At 39.8% G+C, this 21,209-nt stretch overlaps 1 protein-coding gene across 12 annotated transcripts in view; it reads left to right on the top strand.

Annotated features, from left to right (window-relative positions):
* Nucleotides 1–21,209, top strand: part of NAV3 (neuron navigator 3) — a 509,384-nt gene that overhangs the window by 386,129 nt on the left and 102,046 nt on the right. For all 12 annotated transcript variants that reach the window (XM_063154995.1, XM_063154993.1, XM_063154989.1 and 9 more), the window contains 4 exons: nt 1,678–1,793; nt 15,012–15,120; nt 16,878–17,261; nt 20,598–20,717. In XM_063154995.1, the coding sequence (XP_063011065.1) occupies nt 1,678–1,793; nt 15,012–15,120; nt 16,878–17,261; nt 20,598–20,717 (729 nt within the window). The remainder of the gene's footprint in view (nt 1–1,677; nt 1,794–15,011; nt 15,121–16,877; nt 17,262–20,597; nt 20,718–21,209) is intronic.

Raw genomic sequence — 21,209 nt, 5'->3', positions numbered from 1 at the left:
AAGAGCCCAAAATCCTACATCAACAAATAACCTGTTGTCTCAAGCAAGCAGAACCTAGGCTGCTGAAAAATCCATAGTCCTCCATGAGATTTCTGTTGTTTCCTCGGACAATTAAAATTTTAATGATTCAAAGCCCTTTAGGAATGCAAGCAGGACTGGGGAGTTTAAGAATGTGTTCCCTGCAGAGGGATAGAGTGAGCTCTTTTTTTTCTTAAGAGACTCTCCTCTCAAGCATCAAATGTAAAACTACATTTAAGGTTGGCAGGACATAGCTAACCTTGCAACATGTGCTGAGCTTGTGTTTCCAGTAATGTATGACAGACAAGAACCAAAAGTAGTTTTTTATAGAGCAGTTCTCTGTTTCCAACATCTCAAAAGTACAGAAATTGGTAAGAAAAGATTGCATCTGATCAGGCATAATTTATATTTCTGTTTCTGAGCTGGATGATTCTAATCAGTAGATTCCACCCTGTCAGTACTTGTGCTGCTCTTTGTGCAGATATCTGTTTCCTCATCTATTGTTATGAATTACTGAAAAAGTTCATTCAGCAAAAATAAAGAAGACATTAACTGGGCATTTATTTCATAAAATAAGTTGTAATGAAATTATTTTGAGAGATAAGTCACTTTTTATGTGTTTTATTTGTAAAATACAGATACATCACACAGTTAAATGTTTCTCTTTTAAGTTTAGTTGGTAATAGGAAACACTTTATGGTGAATTTTGAAAATTGAACTATAAATGTCACACTTTAAAATTAAAGATATAAATATTTCACTAGTCTTTTAATAAATCAGAACAGTGACTGCCATTCATGTCAGAAAAGCTGGAAGAACTTAAGCTCTAAGTGAAGATCTTTTAAAATTTTATTTCAAAAACAGGCTCTTATATTTTTAGATGTGTTCTTTTACTGTATACAAATGGTGGTACATGTTGCTGTGTGATGACATCATAGTTCAGCATTTCCAGGGTAAAGCAGATTCTTCAGCTGTTCTGTAAGAAGAGGCCATAAGTGTGCGAGATATTTTTTTTATTATAATCAATGTGCTCATGTATTTCTTGCTATTTACTTTCATATAACAGAAAGTAACTGTATTCGGTGAGGAGTTACCATGATAATTTATCATTGATATTCACAGAAATATACCCTCAAAGCACATATGAGCTATTTAGTAGAGAGTTAATTGAAAAACTTGTATTATCCCATTCCCCAGGGTCTTCTAAGGGGCATTTTCAAAAGAAGCTGCACATAGATTTAAATATCTGGGCCAAATTTCCATCCAGCCTTGCATAAGCTTTTTCCCACATGGCCTTTCTCATTTAATATTTCATCAATTACAAGTTTTTATTTCCTTTATGTATGTGCAGGGATGTGACTTAACCAATGTAAAAGAATTCTGATTAGATCTGGTTGACAAATCCTTCAGAAAAAAAGTGAGGGAAAAAAAGGCTTCAAACCTCACAGAATTAACTACAACTTTTTTCTGCAGAGAGAGAGAGAGCCTGTTTGCTTGTATATTTGTGTAGCTGGACTTTAAACTAGCATAAGAATGTGACAAAAATTATATTTTCACCCTAAGTGATATGATTCTAGATGGAGCTGCAAGTAGCACTTTCTTCCATGAACACATGAATGACAGATAATAATAATAATAAATCTTCTTGCTTCATTTCAGAACTCTCTCAGAAAATGACAGTACCTCTTTACCACCTGCTGACTCCTGTACCAGTCCTACTAAAATGGATTTGTCATTTAGTAAGACTGCCAAACAGTGCCTAGAGGAGATATCTGGTGAGTAACAATGAATCAGGAGAAGATTGTGAACTTCTTTATTTACATCTGTTTCATACTGGGAGCTTTGTGATTGGTTGAAATTATACTTCTGACCTTCAATCATGAGGGGTATTAAATACACAGAAAATTTAGGTCATGCATGTTTAGTGATTCAAATCCACTGTTATCTATTTAAACTGGTTCCTTCTGTTCAAATACACTCTTTATCAGTTTGCAGAAACTGCACTTTGACAATCTAGGGTTTCAAGTAATTGTTACTTCATTTAATCATACTGAATGTTCCAAGAGGAGCAGTGGAAAGTGGACTTCAGAAAGTTTAACACTCTCATTTAATAACATCAAATTAAATCATAACATCAGAACTGAGACATAATATACATGTTCCTTTCATTAATGAATCTGTATCAGAAAACAAGCAAGTCCTTACTATTGTACCTGACATATAAGCTGCTGCTAGAGCTAAGCTGCTAAAGGTTGTGTTACAAGGAATTCCTTGTAAACATGGATTAAGGTCCTTACTAGGTTACAAAGCTGAAGGGATGAGATATTTTAGTCATATTGGAATAATTCCTTTGAAGTCAACAGAACCAAGCTGAGTTACACCAGCACTGGATCTGGCCATGACTCTGCCTATCCCTGCAAAAAGCAAAGTGTGCCACATCTCACTTTCTCATCAGGACTGAACTGCACTGCAGGGTTGTGTACAAGTTCTTCCAAAGGGACTCTGCAAGAGCTGTTACTTGGGGGTTTAAGGGTTTATTTTTGCTGTGGCTTTGTTTTGTTTTTCTTTAGCATCCTTAATCTTATAATTTTACAAAAATTGAAGGTGATATCCTATCTCACTGGTTTAACTACAGTTTTGCCCTTTTACCACAAATTGTCAACATTCAAATGGATTTGTCATGAGTCTTGGTTCTTCTCACACAGGATATAACTCACTTAAAGCACTAATTTGATACATCATTCTAAAATTATCTCTCCACCAGAAGGGTAATCAGATGCCCAAGATTTATGGGGACTGTCTTGGCATTTATCTGACTCCTACTGAAATAGGTTTTGTCCTGGTTTGTCTCAGTCCCTTTGGAAGTCTTCTGGCATTCTTTATTTGCACAGCCAGGTTCTGTGATAAATATATCACCTCTTTGGAGGTAATGCTTACCTGCTAAAATATAAAATTGTTTTTAATTACTTCAGAAATTGGACTCCTTGGTCTAATATATATAAAGAGTTTAATTGAAACACTTACCACAAATCAAGAGATGCTTCAAGGAATCATCCAGAGAGAAGCTAGAAAAAACCCCAAACTATTCAATACCTGCTGAATTGATCATACAGAATATCATGTCTGATGACCTTTTTACTGTTGTGAACAAAAACTAAACAGCAGCAAAAGGAAGAAAATGACATAAAGAAAACTAGACACCAGAGATGTTCCTAGTCTGATTATTTAGACTCTGGCATTAGCCATTGATTGGCATAACAGGCTGTAAAGCAGAACCACTGGAAAAATGTGGTCAGTGATTTGCTGTGCACATAGGGAAGCAGAGGTGTGTCACCTGTATTTAACTGTTAGCAGCAAAAGGAATAAATGGATCAAGTACTATATTTGCTGAGTAATTAATTTCCTGCATGGATGAACTATCACCAAGTCATTGGTGATTATGTTGTTAGATCTGCGTGGATAAAAGCTCATGCGATAGTTGCTCAGAGGAGTATTCCATGATGGATTACCTATGAGAAAGGACAGTTCAATTTTTTACTTAAGAGCATATTTATTCTGATATGATCAAGGAATTACACTAGTGTAGTAGCAAAGAGATAGGAAGGTTAATTTCCGTGGTCTGGTCACTTATTTTCAGGGTATTAAGCAATGAATCCACTTTCTTTCATTTTGATATTACCTTTTTCCTGAAATTTTCAACTGTTGCTGTGGGTGGACATCATCTTTATATTATCTTGATATTCTTCTGAAACTCAGTAGCCACCACCCTAGCACAATATGTTTGTAAATGGTAAGGATCAGTAAGGATAATGCTGACGAGTGAACATCTGTGGAAATCACTAAACAGCTTGGAGGAGTGTGTTCATGAAGTGTTGTCCCACCTGTATTGTGTTTCTGCTTCATTGATCATTATTATTTTTAAAGTGCCAAATATTTAGAACTAAGGCTCGCATCCTCAGGACTAGAATATTTTGGCCAATGTTGTTGTATAAACTGTTCCTCTATTTTCTGAATATTTACACATTCCTGTTTGTTATTGCTTCTTGGCTGAAGATTACTGCTCCCATAACCAGCCAAGTTGGTCATATCAGAGCTCCTAACTCACTTCAATATCAGCCAACTGAATCTCAACTGATGCTTTCAGCCTGTCTAGTTCAAGACTTCTCCATAATAAAGACAAAAGTTGAATGTAAAAAAAAATAATCTTAAAATTATTTAGGAGTGGTTGGCCAGGCACCATTCTCCTGGTGTAATTCAGGAATCAAGCCCAAGATAATTTCCTTGCTGTAGTGGTGAAAATTCATTGCTCTGCTTTCTGCGTCCAGCAAGGCAGTTCACATCTCTTTGCTGCTGTCTAAACAGTGATGATGGGAAAGTAGAAAGTAAAGGAAGAATCTGTAGAGGGAGTTTTCAGCTCTCTTCTCCTCTGTCTTCCTCCTCCAAGGGAGCTGGTTACCTTTAAAGCTTCTCCTGTCTTCCAACTCAGATGTGGTGAAAGGTAAAGTCAGAGCTCAAGCCACGTGTTTCCTGCCCACTGCTTTGCGAGTGATTTCTTGGTTTTACCTGCACAGTCATGAGAAGAGAATAGTTCTGGAAGGCAAGGGAGGTGAGGAAGCTGGTGTAGGCATAGACTCAGAAGTGTGGCTTGTGGTTGTCCTGATAAACTGGACATCCTCTTTATTTTTATATTATCACCAATAATGTGTTCACCAATAATGTGAATATATACATGGCTTATGCCTAAAGCCAGTATACACGGCATATGCCAAAAAGCAGTTCTGCATCTTGGTAGAGGTATTGTAAATCTGTTCCCATGTCTCTGGTGGGAATGTGTTCTAGATGTGATCTGAAGTGCTTCAGACTTTTTCCTACTTTTTCCCCCTTTGAATATTCCACAGCTCAGCCATAAAAGCCTCAAGTGTTTCCACAGTGCGCATGGCGATCAGCACGAGAGTGCACCTAGAGCAGCTTTTAGTCTTCCTGCACACCTCGAATCCCCTCTGTGTGCACAGCTCCAGTGATGCATGTACTCCCACTGAGTGAGCCCTGTTTGTAGGCATGAGACACCTGAGGAGTAGGTCTTGTGTGTTCTGTGTGTGGTAGGCTTGTTGCTCATGTGGCACACAGGTGTGCAGACTTCTGGAAAATCCCAGACAGAATCTGAGTCCCCTAAATAAGGAACAATTCTGCATTCAAGTATGAACACAGTTTCTTGCATGTACTTTATATAATGTTTGCGTCAACAAGACCACTCGGTATCTACCCACTCAGTTTCTACAAAACTGGAATATATCTTTATAAGCAGGATTATAATATGATAATGGCAATAATGGCTAATAAAGTAACTCCGGTTGGTTGTTGTTATTCACGATATGGCTGGGAACAAGTTTTTCAGACTTTCTTACCAACTATTTCTTCTTGAAGTAGCTGTGACATTTATCACCTTCTGCAGCAGGTTTATTGGAGAAGGATGTCAGCAAGTTAATTAGTTAATAATCCATTGTAAACTGTACATGTCAGTAAACTAAGTATTATTTCATTAAATCAGTGATAACATTTGGCTTTCACAAGTGCTGGCATGTTCTCAGAGCTTAATGGAAAATGTTTGATTAAGTAATTATTCATGAATTTATAAATATTGACTAATTATATTAAATCTGATGAATGAAGCAGAAATGAAACAGTACTTTTAAAAGTTATAGGGCTATCTCAATGGCAGGATTAGCATAAAAACATTCAAATTTAAATATTTTATGTTTATTGTGCTTAATTTTTTGTTCTCTGAAAGAAATAATTAATACATGCAGGAATAGTTTATTTTTTTTTCAAGTAAGCTTAACTGAAGAGATTCATAATCTTATGCATTTCCATATCTATTACATAATTCATTTGTAGGGTTCTAAACCATCCACTGAGACTTCAAAGAAAGTCTTATCTGACAGCAAAATTGCCCAAAGATTATTAGTTCTTAAAATAATTTTTATAATTCCTTTTAGGAAAGAGACTGTAAAAATAAAGTAGTATGTTACACTGACTGTGATAGAGGAAGTTCCCTAACATGTTCTTGATGTAAACATATTCCTGCTTGGTGGGTGGGGAGCGCACTGAATTGCAAGGTAGTTGGGGAATAATGCTGTCATGACATTTGCTCTTCTCTACTGTCCTATACTTTCTTCTTACCATAGAAAGATGTATTTTTTGGTTACTATATCTCAACATTTTAAAATGGAGAGCTGAGCTTTAGAAAGTTCTTTTTGAAGAAATAAACCTAAGAATTTTTCACATTGCAATTTTATGTTTTGGCAAATGACACCCTGCAGAGGGATGTGGTAAAGTACAAGGATAAATTCAGTGTTGTTTCTACTGAGTACTTGGTCTGAGATAAATAAGTATCCGTTGTATCTGGGGATGATCACCATGGCCTGTCAGCCACGTGAGGCAATGGGATTAATGGGAGAAAAGTTCATATGACTTTATCATTAAGAGATGTGGTAAAATGTCTGTACACAGGAAGGCTGAATGAAGGTTGTGTGATTAGCCTCAGTACCTCTGTAGAAAAGCACTGCACTCACTGTGTTTTCAGTGTATTTTCAGAGTGAGGCAGACGAGTGCTGCAGCTGCCAGCTACCCTCACACGGCTCTCACACAGTCCAGTGTCTTTCCTTTTCAGTATGATGCTCTGTGACCTGTGTGCTCTGAAGCTGGGCTGCAATGACTAGCTCAACTGGGAGCAGTGACAGGTCAGCAGAGACCCTGAGGCTCACTGGGTGGCCCAGGACACAGCTGTGTCACTGCCAGAGACCTGTCCAGCCGGGGGGGGGGGGGGGTGTGGCACCTATTGGCAGCACCCTATGGGAGATTTGGTGTGGCTCATTGGGTGAACATTTTTCATCCCCTGCCAAAACTTTTTCTGCTCCCAGCTAGAAAGAGCACTGGCTGTACCTGTCCAGTTCTGGTAGCTTTTATCTGGTCTCATGTTGGAGGTGAGCAGCCGTGCCATGCGCTGCTTCCCTAGCAGAGCAGTGCACGGCACGAGGGCTGTGCCCTGCCCACAAGGGTTCCTGAGGCCAGTGCAGCCCTGCAGTGCAGACTGCTGCATGTGACCATGCTCACTGGGAGCCTGCATGGAGGCAGAGCAGGCCCACCTCTGCCTACAGCTTTCCATGGAGACAAGTCACTGCCTGCAGGTGTTGGGGCATGAGAGGGCAGGTGGGGAAGTTATTAATGGATTTGAAATATCAGGGAGAGATTGAGACTTGCTTTTTATGGTAGGAAAAGAGCTTGTTCTCTTGATTCCAAGACAATCACCGAGAGAAATTTGGCATCACAGAGCCAAATCACAGAATCACAGTCTGATTTGGTTTGGAAGGGACCCAGAAGGATCATCAAGTCCAGCTCTTAAGTGAATGGCCCACACAGGGATTGGATCCACAACCTTGCCATTATTAGCACTGTGCCCTGACCAACTGAGCTAAAAACCATTATCTTTCCTGTTAATTCAAAATATAGCAATGGAGAATACTGTACCAATTTGAGTATAATTTAGGATATAAAACAAATTAATGCAAAAAAGAGTGAGACTGCCCTGCCCTTCTTTTTTTTGAAATTCTCTATTGTCAATACCTCCCTGTGAGGACTTTCTAGCAACCACAGCTTTTTCAGGCGTGTTGGACAGGCTGGGACAGCCACATGGCACTGTCAGTGCACACCAACACAGGAGTGTGCAGGCAGTGCTCTGGTATTCTGTGACAGCACCAGCACCACAGCAGCTCTGAGACACCATTGGCATCCACACCACACCTGCTCTGCTGCAGGCAGGCACCAGCACATTCACAAAACCCTTCCAAGAGCCCATATGTCACTGCAGCTGGCAGACCCTGGTGTAAACACAGCAGTCTTATCTTTTATTTCCATGCTGAAAAAGTGATAGGTGTTTAATATTTGGGTCAGTTTTGTACTCAGGCAGACAGACCATTCATCTTGTCTGCCCTTTGACTGTGTGTTCTAGGTGGAGATGGGAGTGGTACCTCCTCTTGATATCTTCCTCAGAAATCCAGTGCTTTAATATGGAAAACCACCATTACTTTGGACTCCTGATTTTTTTTTCTGAGTTATTCCATGTTTCTGAGAGTTATTCCATGTTTCTGAGAGTTATCTAGGAAGAAATGTACCTTTCCTTTGAAATTTCTGAGAATTTTCCCCTGTGTATCTTCAATAACTGTAAATTGAACCAGTGAAAGGCAAGAAATACACACTGAAGCTTCTGCTAACATCTGTTTATTCATATAGGAAATCTGTGAACAGCTTGTAATTCTTAGGGTGGCATTTTTAAAGGTTATTTTTCTGTCAAGGTTTCTCAGGTAGAGACTTGAGCATGTTTTCACACTGACAAAAGCAGTTTATTTTTATACAGCAGTTTTATTATTTGTAGATTTCTATATAATGTTTTGTGAAATTAATTTCCCCTAGATAAAAAAGTTTGTATCTAAAAAAATGATAATTAAATTCAGGTATTTCTTTGTTCATCTGTCCATTTCTGGGACTAATATCTTTTTCTTTGTGAGAAAATATATACATTTTAGCATAAGTCTTCTTTCTCTCTGGACAATGAATTTAAAAATAGCATTCAAAATTGCTGAACTTAGTTCTGACACAATACTAATTTGCTTTATTAAAAAAATCACTCCTCCATTAATAGATTTTCTTCAAATTAGTGTGGAACAATGATTTTTTACAGATTTTATAATTCTGTACTAGCCTCTGAATCTCAGAGAGGTGCAAACAGAGTAGCTTTCTAAGGAGAAAGAAATTAAATATTTCCTTTTATGAACCATTTTACCAGACAAATACTGTTGTGTTCCAATACTTATGATATTAAATGATATTTTTTTATTTAGAGCAGAAATTGCAAGACTGAAGGTCCTTTTGCAAGTCTGCTTTTAGCTTCCTGCATAGGGAGTAACAGTGATATGGAAGAAATAGTTGTTCATCCTTACCTTTCGGGGAGAAAAATAGGATTTGACCATGAGCTAGATCTGTTACTGTAGCATCCCATTCAGGTGAAGCTGTGTCTTGAAACCTGTGGCACTGTAAACTGGGCAGAGGCTTCTGTGTCTCCGGTTTAATTCACCAGGATGTTTGCTGCCATGGCAGCCAGCAGCATTCACTGCAGTAGCAGAGAAGAGTCATATATCTGGGAATGCAGGTTGAATACTAAAATGTAAGGAGGCTTGTGCTTCAGTGGTTAATTTTGGCTCTTTATTGAGCTCTGACGTGGAGGCTGTACTTGCAGCTCTGTGTCAGCCCATCTGAAGTGAAGAGCTGTGCACTAGGATCAGTCATGAGCTGGTGAGAGGGAGGGAAAAGCCCGAGACAGTACTTGTGCCTACTTTGGATTTCAGAAGGCAGCAGCTGTAGAAAGAGATGCAGGCCCACCGCTCCGATGAGACTGGTGATTGGATGGAGAGGGGAAAACACAGTTGGCTTTTGGGATTACTTCTGTGCTGGAGCAGAGTGTTTGATCAACTCTCTTCTGCTTGAGAGAAATCGAAGTGAAAATGACTGTAAGTACTGCAGATTAATGTGATGGACGAGAAGTGGCTGAGCAGAGACAGCAGCGTAATTTTAAAGAAGATGACTGTGCCTGTCTAGTCCCTTGCAGTGTGCAGAGTGCATGTGGGAGCTGTGCTTTCCCTGTGAGTGCGAGCGTGTGCTACCTGGGGTGTGCAGCGTGCGGCGATGCAGGGAGCACCGCCCGCAGCTCCCGGGGGAATTCAGCTGCTGTCCATCTCAGAAATATGAAATCTAACTGAGGTGCAGCCCAGCCAGAAAGATGCAGCGATCTGCTGAACTGTCAGTGTTTAAAGGCACGGAGGTTAGAAGAGGGTGTGCTCGTCTTCAGAAGCAGAAATCTCTAACCAATCTCACGCTCATCAGTGAAGGGGAGAAGAGGCGACACTCATACAGGGAGAACTGGTTTGGAAACGCCTCCAAGTCCAGCCAGAGTTACCAACAGCGGCATGCAGAAGCTGGGTGCAGAGGCTCCCTGTCCAAGGCATTCTCACAGTCAGTGCACTCGCTCTGCCACTCTGGATTGACCACAAACCAGGCATTTCAGGGGATACCACCTGCTGGAAGCAGGACATCCCAGAGGTCAGGAGACCGGTGTACAGGTGAAGGCTTTCAAACTGACAATGAGGAGAGCAAAAAATCCGATGATGAAAATGCGTCCTGCACATCCCATTTCCCCAGCAGGACCTGGGCAGAGGAGGAGGAGGAAGGGTGCTTGCGTGAAGGGACTGCACATCTGGATGAAGATGTCATAATAACAATGCTGGGTGACCTAGAACAGGTCCTTTATACTGATATTTTAGGTAAGTTAACTTTGGCTTGTCATCAGGAAGGGCAGGAGGAGACCCAAGTGTTAGCACATATCTGCACAGAGCAGATTTTTGATCTTGACAGTGATTTCCCAAGACAGAACTGGGTTTATTTGCAGTAGTATGCAAAAATAGGGTCTAGCCATTTCTTCTTTGTTTCCTTCCTGTGACATCTTAAGACTGTGTGAAATGAAGACAAATGTCTAAATTGCTTGTGATGGGTGCAGGGGCCGCAGCAGCCTGTGAATAACTGAACATAGCTTAGCTTTTTGAAAATAAGGTGAAATATTTAAGTGCTATTAGTTTATTGTTAAATAAATCTATTTTAATGATATTTTTTCTCATTAATTTGAAATTGATATCTTGAACCCAAGTTTTGGGTGGGGCGAAGCACATCTCGGCCTTCCTACAAACTGACCCTCCAGTGTTTCTTCCCCCTTCTCTAGCCCCCCTGCAGATAACTGCACCCCTACATGTGGAATTGTGAGTGCCAGGGTTTCAGTGTAGCTCAAATAGCCACTTTTGTTATGTCTGTACACGCCAGTGAGTATTTGAAGTCCACAGCCATAGGTGCTTCAAAGGCTGCTGTGTTACTTTTCATCTCTCAGCCCTTTAAGAGTGCTCAAAGTGCTCATTCCCAAAGCTTTGTTCTTCAGTCTTCAGTTAAATGGTTGAAGTAGCTGCTTGCTTTTCAAAGGTTATATGCCATGTGTCTAGCCTGGAGCTTCTTGCTGGTAGATATGTTAGCCCTGATTGTGTTTAAACATTAAGGACAAAATTTTTGCTGTGTATATAGTGTAAAAAGCTGTTACCTCAAAACAAGAAAGAAATAAGAATCCTCTTTGTGTGCATACCTTTTATTATTAGAGTGTACCAGTAGGTTAAAAGGGCTTCTGCTAGAGATCAAAAGCTTGCTAGCACAGAAGACTGGGCTCTAATGTGCCTCTGCTCCTATTCAGCTGTTTGCCACTGACAAATCCCTGCTCTCTTGTAAGCCTCAGTTTCCCTGCTTGCAGGGTAAAACTCGTACTTTCCTTTCTGAATTAATATCTCATAGTGGACAATTCTCTGGGGAAATGTTTCTTATTTGTAAATCCTTTCATGCAAATCAGACAATTGATGGAATTGTTACACTCCCATTTGCTTGGGGCTGTGATTACATGTGCAGAAGAACAGAAATTATTATGAACACTATTATTGAATGTGAAATTATGAGGGAGCTTCAGAAATGTGAATGTAAAAGACTGACCTGGGTATCTAGTGGTTTCTGTAAAATGTCCAATTTGGATTTCCTGTGAATGTATCACACAGTGAAAGAAATCAATGTATTTTCCAGAAATTTACTGAGGGAATAATGATTCACTGTTTATAGGCAAAAAAATTGGGGACAATCTTTTGGAATATTCATGTTTATAAATGATAAAGCTACAAATGATTGGATGGCCTTTCTTGTGAGAGGAACAGAATTTTGACAGAAAGTTTCAGGTTTCAGTTTTAGTCTTATCCCAGTTTCCCCATGTGTGATACAGAATGATTTTTTCTCAGTATATAAGCCAGAATCACTTGAGATAACAGACTGGGAGCTTTTCTGATATGTTAGGTCCTGCAAATATGGCCAGACTCTGTGATGACTGTGCCATATTATAAGGAACAAGGTACCCAGAGGAGTCTGGGATGCCTTTGAACCAGTCCTGATGCATTAAGCACCAAAGTGTCTCCACTAGCAGGCACAGTGTAGCTAGTTTTCTGAAAAATTAACATCTACATCATCCCTATGGTCCTCTTTACAGAAGGAGCCTTGATGTGGATGGGGAGTCAGTGCTATCATGAAAACATAGGATCTTGTACTCAGTACAGAATATTTCTTCACTGTCAACTATTTATACTTTCTGACTTGTTCATCCATGGTACAGCAGGATTCCAGTGACATTTAGAGAATGATGGAAAGAAAAAAGAACTATTTCTTTCAAATCACTCTAGCAGTTAGTGGGAGATTTTATTAAAATAGTACTATGTAGTATTTTAGTATAATAAAACTTTGGTTTTAACTCTTTTTTTTTTGCTAAAACTGGTGGAAATTATCTGCTGTGTCACTGAGAGATCAAAAGACATTAGATCTCAAGTTTTTCACCTCTGCAGGATAGAATAACCTAATTTTATGGTATAATTTGTCTGAAAGCGAAGTATTCTTTACTGTGAAAATATATTTTGGCAGCTTGCCATATATGTACCTTTTTTATTTAATATATTGCAATTATACCTCAAGGCTTTGTTATGCCATTTACTGTGCAATACATATTAAAAAAGACAGCTGCTGTCATTTTTGCTGCAAGAATTTGCAATGTTAACATACAGCAAAGGACAACTGACAAGGATAAACAAGGAAGGAAAAGGGCAACGTCACTCTAAAATACGAATTATATTCAGTTCCTCAAATGAATATAAAGGTAAAGTACTGCTTTGCCTTTAATTCTGCCTGCAAAGACCCCAGAATTTGTCTTTCTGTGTAAATAGAAGATTTTCTTATACCAACAAGCTACTCTTTCACCTCTGGTTCAAGGCAGGGCAAGGTCTTCCTGATATAGGTATTATGGCAGGAATATAATGTGCTCTTGGAAGTCAATTTGAATGCATTTGGCAGAGGGGCGAAGGCGAAGGGCAGTGGCTGAGGAACTGAGTGCACCACAGACAGCTGGCTGGAGGCAGGCATGGACAGTGTGCCTGGAAATTGTCTGGGCTTTAAAAAGCAGTCTGAGTCTAACAGGATGTAAATGTCCTCAGCCTAGCCTGGCCATGAGCCCTCCTGCCTCACAGGAAGCTCCAGGGTGGTACAGAAACTTCTGCAAAGAGCTGCTGGGATCCATGAGTACATTGATTGCCAGTGCTTTAGCGAACACATGTAGCTTGAAACACAGGAACAGTTGTAAATAATTTCAGTGCAGGCATTTTTCTCCTGCAAAACACTATATGTAAAAATGTACACAGGTAGTTTATTTTGTGAAACTAAATATTGTGAACAGACATGGCCTTGGGGTGTGGCTTGAGAAGACAGAGTTTGGCAGCAGTGCAGGACCTGTATCCCCACTGCATTTTTCCATCCTGTCCACATGTTGATCCCACTGTCAGTTCATGGTGCCAAACCAGACATTTATAGACATTAGCATCATTAAAGCACTGAAGAATTTTTTTTTGAGTGATGAAATAAGCAAACATAATTTCCCAAAGGACTGTTTGTCTGGAGCAAAGAGGACAGAAGACACAACCAGGGCAGGGTAGATGGGAAAACCTCAAAATTGTATTGCTGTGAAAGCTGGTTTGACATTAAGCCACAACTGCAGGTAATGTTGGCTAGTTACATGCATTGTTTGCCTGTTGAGGAGGAATTAAAGTTTATATGGAATTTATATTAAATAATTTATTTCCATATAATGTCAGGAGTTGAGACTTTTCTTAGCGGCCTACAGAGTGTTTGGGCAATAGGACCTGACTGCAGAACGCCTGTGAGGTATGATATGAAATTTGTAATTGATAGAGTCAAAAAGGAATTATTTGCACTTCAAGTTCAGCATTATACATGTAACTCTAATACATGTAAAATACATCTAACTCTAATACATAACTCTAATGGCTTCTTGCCAGCTTTTTTACAAGAAACACATACAGGACATGATCAGAAGTAGAACACTAGCCTTGAAGAAATCAGAGGTTTTTGTCATAGAATTTCTTTTGGAATTCTCTTGTTGTTCAAAAGTAAAATGAATTCAACTTCCTTGATCTATGAATTTCCTAGAAAACCTGCATTTCTAGGTTTTTGTATATGACCACTGGAGGCTTCTTTGAGGTTTATGATGTTTCTCTTTTGTAACATATCATATATAAGTTCTCTTTTAAATTTGTTTTTAATTGTGTGAAGTAAACATTGTTCTGGATGTTACAGGTGAAGTTCTGAAAGCTTCATTATCTGAGATATGAGACTAGCTTTTCACAATGAATCCTGAAGGCTGTTGAAAAGTCTAATTGTATAAATGATGTGTGTGCTTAGGGTGTTCCAATTTGTATCTCAAGAAGCATATTTTTTTCTATCCCATATGAAGAATAATGTCCCCCTTCAGAAAAGCATTACAGTCTAGGAAAGATGCTTTGTTAAGTGCCTTACTTAAGAAGTACATTGAAATAGCCTCTGTTAATGTTAAGTGAATGCTGAAGAGTTGTTCTAAGAGTCATCCCAGTTTTTTCTGGGATGACAGATCACAGATTTACTGTGGCTTTTTTTACTACTGAGTTATGTAAAATGTCAAGGACTAAAAAGGGACTTTATAATTTATCAAGTGGTCTGGGGCTGCATCCTGCCTTGATTACAGAGGATAAAAATCCCAACACTGTAAATCAGAGTTTCATTGATAGATTTGGGCCTGCCTTAACAGGCAGGTGGGGTTTTTTATATACCACATGTTGTTTATGAGTGTATATGTGTTTTATTAATGAAAGGATGAAGTTTTATTTTTTAAAATATTAAAAGATATTTACAATCATATGTGTGCATTCTTGTGCACTTTATTCAACCTTAATAACACACATGCTTAAGTCTATGCTGGTTTTACTGTTTTCCTCCAGGGGAAGACCCTGAAACAAGAAGAATGAGAACCGTTAAGAACATTGCAGACCTGAGACAGAATTTGGAAGAAACCATGTCCAGCCTTAGAGGGACCCAGATAAGCCACAGGTATACTGGTTTTGTGTAGACTACTAAAAATATGGACCATGGGAGAGTATTACTAGTTGCTGAATTAATGAGAGACTTGCAAGGGAAAATTAGCTATGACACTAAACTGCCTTAGCAACTTACATGTGACTTTAATATACTATATTGTCAGAATGTCTTATACAATCATTCATAAAGACCGTTATTGTTTCATACACATTTATTTAGAAGCTGATAAAATTTATTTTAGGTAATTTTATAAGTAGATGTTGGGGTTGAGATCAACTGCAAGGAAAACTCTAAATGTAAAAAAGAAATACGTCAGCAATAAGAAAAAGACACACTGGTGTAGTGTTACAGTTTTGAGCTCTCCAGGTGTTTTTTTCCTCTGCTTCCCCTTTCTTCCTACATGAGCTCCCTTTTAATTTTGTTACAGATAAACCACTGCCTTCTGATTGGTCCCTGGGGTCTCTGCTAATTTTGTAACGCACAAAACATGTCTCAGGCATTCCATGCATGTGATTATGTTCAGTCACACACTCATGTAGTGGATTTTCCACCAAAATAGTTTTACCACAGCACCTTAAATCACATACACAGATTAGTGAAACCTCTAGAGTCAATATTCTCTTGTCCTAATCTTGGTAAAGATACTGGGTGTTTGGCACTATTCCCACAAATAGAGGTTATAGAATCATGGAAGCATTAAATTGTTTAGTTTGGAAAAGACCTATAAGATCACCAAGTCCAACCATCAGCCCAGCACTGCCAAGTCCACCCTGTCCCAAAGTGCCGCATCTACAAGTCTTGTAGATACTAGTAACGATGACCCCTTCCCTGGGCAGCCTGTTCCAGTGCTTGGCAACCCTATCCATGAAGAAACTTTTCCTCATATCTGCTGCAAGCCTCCCCTGTTAAAACTTGAGGCCATTTGCTCTTGTTCTATCACTTGTTATCTAGGGGAAGATGCCAATCCCCATCTGACTGCAACCTCCTTTCAGGCAGTTGTAGAGAGTGATAAGGTCTCCCCTGAGCCTCCTTTTCTCCAGGCCACTCCCTGAGCCGCTCCTCATCAGACTTGTGCTCCAGACTCTTCACCACCTCCACTGCCCTTCTCTGGACGTATTCCAGCACCACAATGTCTTTCTTGTACTGAGGAGCCCAGAACCGGACACAGGATTTGAGCTGTGGCCTCACCAGTGCTGAGTAGAGGAGGGTAACAATTTCTCTGCTCCTGCTGGCCACACTATTGCTGATCCAGGCCAGGATGCCATTGTCCTTCTTGGCCACCTGGGCACATGCTGGCTCGTGTTCAGCCACTGTCACAAGCACACAAGTTCTTTTATTGCTGGGCTACTTTCCAGCAACTCTGTCCCCAGCCTGTAGTGCTATGTGGGGGTTTTGGGACCCAAGAGTAGGACCTGGTTCTTGGCCTTGTTGAACCTCTCACAATTGGCCTCAATCCACTGATCCAGCCTGTCCAGACCCCTCTGCAGAGCCTTCCTGCCCTCCAGCAGATGAAGACTCTTGCCCAACTTTCAGTCATCAGCAAAGTGACTAAGAGGGCACTCAATCCCCTCATCCAGGTCATTGGTAAAGATACTAAACAAGACTGGCCTCAGAACTGAGGTCATATGCAGGCATATGTGTGCAAATGTGGAAGCACATACACACAGAGAGTTTTTAAAAACAAATTACTTTCCTCCAGCCTTCACTTTTCTTGACTTCTCAGAAACATAGAAGGCACAGTTCACTGACTTCTCCATTCTGTTTGGCAGCACATTGGAGACAACTTTTGACAGCACTGTGACAACTGAGGTGAATGGGAGAAGCATACCAAGCCTATCCAGCCGATCGAGCGCCATGACTTGGAGGCTGGGGCAGGCCAGCCCTCGGCTGCAGGCGGGAGATGCTCCGTCCTTGGGTGCTGGTTATCCTCGCAGCAGCGCCAGCCGCTTCATCCACACAGACCCCTCTCGGTTCATGTACACCACCCCGCTCCGCCGAGCTGCTGTCTCTCGCCTTGGAAACATCTCTCAGATTGACATGAGTGAGAAGGGAACTGCTGACTTGGACATATCCTCTGAAGCTGATGTTGGCGGCTACATGAGTGATGGGGACATTCTTGGGAAAAGCCTGAGGACTGATGACATCAACAGTGGGTAAGCGGCACTTTTTCCCCATATGAGCTAATGTATGATTGGTAGGACTAGAAGGATTTTTCTAAAAATTTTGGCACACAAGCAGAAGTTGCATTATAGTTGTAAAATTTAAATATACATATAAAAAAAATAAACCTCTAATCTGCCAGTGATACTCTCAGCTGCCTTCAAATTCTGTTCTCCTTTAACATCAAAATTACTTTGCTGTGAACTTTGAATTTCAATATTACTTACTGGAAAATTCTGGTTGTCCTGTGAGCCATCAGTTTGCATTGCTTTCCCTGGGGTAAGTCTTCTTTTGGTATTTTTATGTTTTGTTTGAGATGGTATGTATGACATTGGATGCAGCTGATGAAAAGCAGTTGTTGACAGCACTGACTTTCTGTTTCCACTTCAGATATTGTCTAGCATAGTCATTGTAATGGGCTTTTATTGTAGGTTTTCAGCTGTGCATATCATTTGAGCAGCAGCAATATCTTTTCATTAAAGACTAGACCAGTTACTCTTTTAGTGTATCCAGGAGGAAGAATCACAATTTTTATTTTTGTTTGCTCTATCAGTTGGGGTACTGCAGTTTGAGGTGCTGCATTCCTTGTGTTTTAAATTCAACAATTCTTATCGCGATCTAGGAACACAAGTCACTTCAGTCCTGTGTGTGTTAGACCTCCTAGAACATCTTTAAAAAAGAACAGCCATGTTACAGTTTTACTCAAATTACTATTCACTGCTGCTTTTGGCACCTCAAGGCTGCTTGCTGACTGATGTAACACTATGTTAAATAGAAGTTCCATGGAGTACCTGGTCATGTCACACCACACTGCTTCACTCTATAATTTTAGAATTCTTGCTGTCAATCTAATCTCTTAGTTTGAAGCATAGCTATGATTAGAGAATAGTGGGGGATGAAATTGAGTATGATACATTCCTAAAGGGAAATCTGTGATTAAAGTCTGTGATTAAAGCTCTCTCTGGAGTTGTGTCTCATCTCAAGCACCATCCAAGGATAGATCTCTAGAAAAAGCATCATTTTAAAGAAAGCAATTCCTGTATCTCCCTGGTCTACTTTTTCAGTGATCTGTGTATACAGCACTGCTGACAACATTGTCCACAACACATCAGTAATGACTGTCAAGTAGGATGCCATATTTCTGTGTGCTAGAAAAGAGAAAATACATATGGAAAATATGATACTTTAATGTCTGAGGACCTCTTATCATAAAGGAAATATTAATGCTGGCTTCAACAGATTCATGGTTTTATTCAAAATTTTAAAAAAGGGAATCCTTTGCAGTGCCTCATGAGTTGTATTAATTAGCTTATCACATTAAAGGGTGAATATAGTCATCTTATGTGAATTTTCTTTGAATCTGTAATAAGGATAACTCAATAGATAGTAAGTTGCTCTGTGCTCAGTTAACATTTTTAGGTGCAGTAAATGTTAAAAACAAGTTGATATGCTCTGAAATTTCAGGATTCACTGAGGCATGTAAAGTCTTATCTCCTCTATGCCTCTTCCATTATCAGTTTAATTACTTTAATCACTTGGGGAAAAGAATGCAGCAGTAATTAGAAATTAGTGCGAGGAAAGCCTGTTGCACTTGTCAAGTCTATCCTTACTTATACGGGGAAAAAAATGCATTTAGTTTGGATTGCATTCAAGCCACAGCTAAATTTAATATGCAATTCTAGAGCTGTGGAATCTACTGGATAATTCACAGCTAGCTAAATAATCTGTCAAAAAAGTCTGAATTTTGTCTTTAATAAAAGATGAATATAATATGTAAATGTGACTGTTAATTGACCTTTGCAAACAAATGTGAAGTTACCTCTAAACTCCAGATCCCAAGGCTTCAGAAACACACTGCCAAACTACTGGCTGAATCTCACCCGTGCTTTAAACACCTCAGAGTTTTGTTGAAAATAATCAAAGGGATCATTTGTGTTTTAATGCACTTGAGGCTGCCTTCACCCATCTGCCACCCAGGACATGCTGCCTTCTCAGACTGGAGCGACCACACAGGGCTCCGCTGCTGCAGCTTTGCTCTCAAGGGCTGCACCTGTTCAGCCACCCCCAGCCACGGGGAAGGAGGCACAGGCAGGAGCTCCCAGGCTGCTGAATTGGCCCTCAGGTCTCTGTCATAGATTATTTCAATTAAATCTGCTCCCAGAAGGAACCACAGGGGGAGGGCCAACAGAACAGCTGGAGTAGCAGCAGTGTGTGTGCGTGCCTTGGTTTGTGCCTGGGATTCTGTGTAATTACTAAAGTGGAATGTTTGTGTGCTTGCATACATGCTTAGACTGAGAGGTGCATTTGTGTGGCACCATTTCATGGCTCAAGGAGAGCTTGTGTAAAGACTGACTCAGGAGTAAACTCTGGGAGATCATTTTGGCCATACACCTGACATTGGGACTACACCTGTTTCAGTAAGTCTGTACTTTATTTTGAGTAGGTTCAGTGAGGTACAGAATTTTTTTTCTGAATATTTGTGCTTCTATGTTCAGTGCCATACATGTGCATGGTCCTTCAAAAATAAATTTATGCTAACTTTGTTGGTAAATTAAAGTTATCAGAAAATACAAAAAGGAAACAGAAAGAACAAGAGCCTTAGAGGGAGGACAGTTTAACAAAAGGTCCTTTGGGAACATAATGGAGAGTTCCTGTGGGTAAGACTGGCTGATGATGCTGCTCCATTATAAGGGCCAAGGCATCTCAGACAGACAACCAAACTGTAGGTAGGCATTCCAGAAATTATTGGTGTACTTTTAATTCATAAACTTTTAATGGTTCTCTAGTGAGTAAACAGCACTATACTCACTGTTTCATTCATTAGACATGCATTATAATGTGGGGAGAATCAAGTAAAAGGAATACACAATACAAATATTCTTAAATATCATTGTAAGGTCTTCCGTGAATATCTCTTTCATGTCTGAATAATTGCATACCAACAAGGACTAGGAATTTGTGTTCCTAATCTCTGTTCCCATTTGGATAAATGGAACTAATTTTTTTTTTTTCTTTTTTAAGCTAAGTGATTTTTCTTGCACCTGATGCTATTTTTTTGAACATACTTGAGAGCTTCAGTCTAAAAATATTTTATTAAAAGAGCTTGGCCTGTAAGCCATGACAGAAAAAGGCAAATGATCCCAGAAAACAGGCAGATACGCAGTCTCCCTATGCCAGGCACATAAAGTGGCAGTATTCGGTATAAGTCTACCATCTAATAAGATAACCTGTACCTTAAATATTTGAATTTCACAGACCATTAACTTTAAAGAGAAACATGTTGCCAGATGGCTGCATTTCCCACCGACTGACCACAGATTTATTTTCAGGTACATGACAGATGGAGGACTCAACCTATATACAAGAAGTCTGAACCGAATACCAGACCTTGCTGCCTCTCGAGACGTCATCCAGAGAGGGGTTCATGACGTGACTGTGGATGCTGACAGGTAACAGTGCTTTGCTAAGTAAAAACCTGTCTGAGCTCTATAAATACTTTGCATCCTTTGTACTTGCTAAAATATCATATAAGGAATAGGAAGCAAGCTTCTGAGGCTGCAAATTTTCTGAGCACCCAAAATAGCAAATACCACAATGAGTGGGGGAAAAAGCAAATTTCTCACATGAGAATGAGACTCAGGAAGAGCTTTTTGTTGGAGATGTAAGAGAAAATATTAAGAAGCCCATACCTTATTTGCAACAGGTTGCCTTATCAGTTGAGGAACAAAGGGAAAATTCACCTCTAGGCAGCAGACAGCTTGTGTGTGCCTGGTGACTTGGTTCAAAACATACATTTGTATTTGGCTGGAGCTAGAACAATGATCTTGTCCGCCTTGTTTTGCCCTTTGCAAGTATCAGAAGAAGGCAGTACCAGCAAATAGTGAGAAGTGAGAATTGGGGTTCTATCCCATTGTTTGTACAGTGTGAAAAAACAAACAACT

This window comes from Melospiza melodia, chromosome 4 (assembly GCF_035770615.1).
Source record: "Melospiza melodia melodia isolate bMelMel2 chromosome 4, bMelMel2.pri, whole genome shotgun sequence".
In the NCBI taxonomy this organism is placed as follows: Eukaryota; Metazoa; Chordata; class Aves; order Passeriformes; family Passerellidae; genus Melospiza; species Melospiza melodia.
Note: the sequence above shows the minus strand (reverse complement) of the source record. Positions and strands in the feature narration are given on the sequence as shown.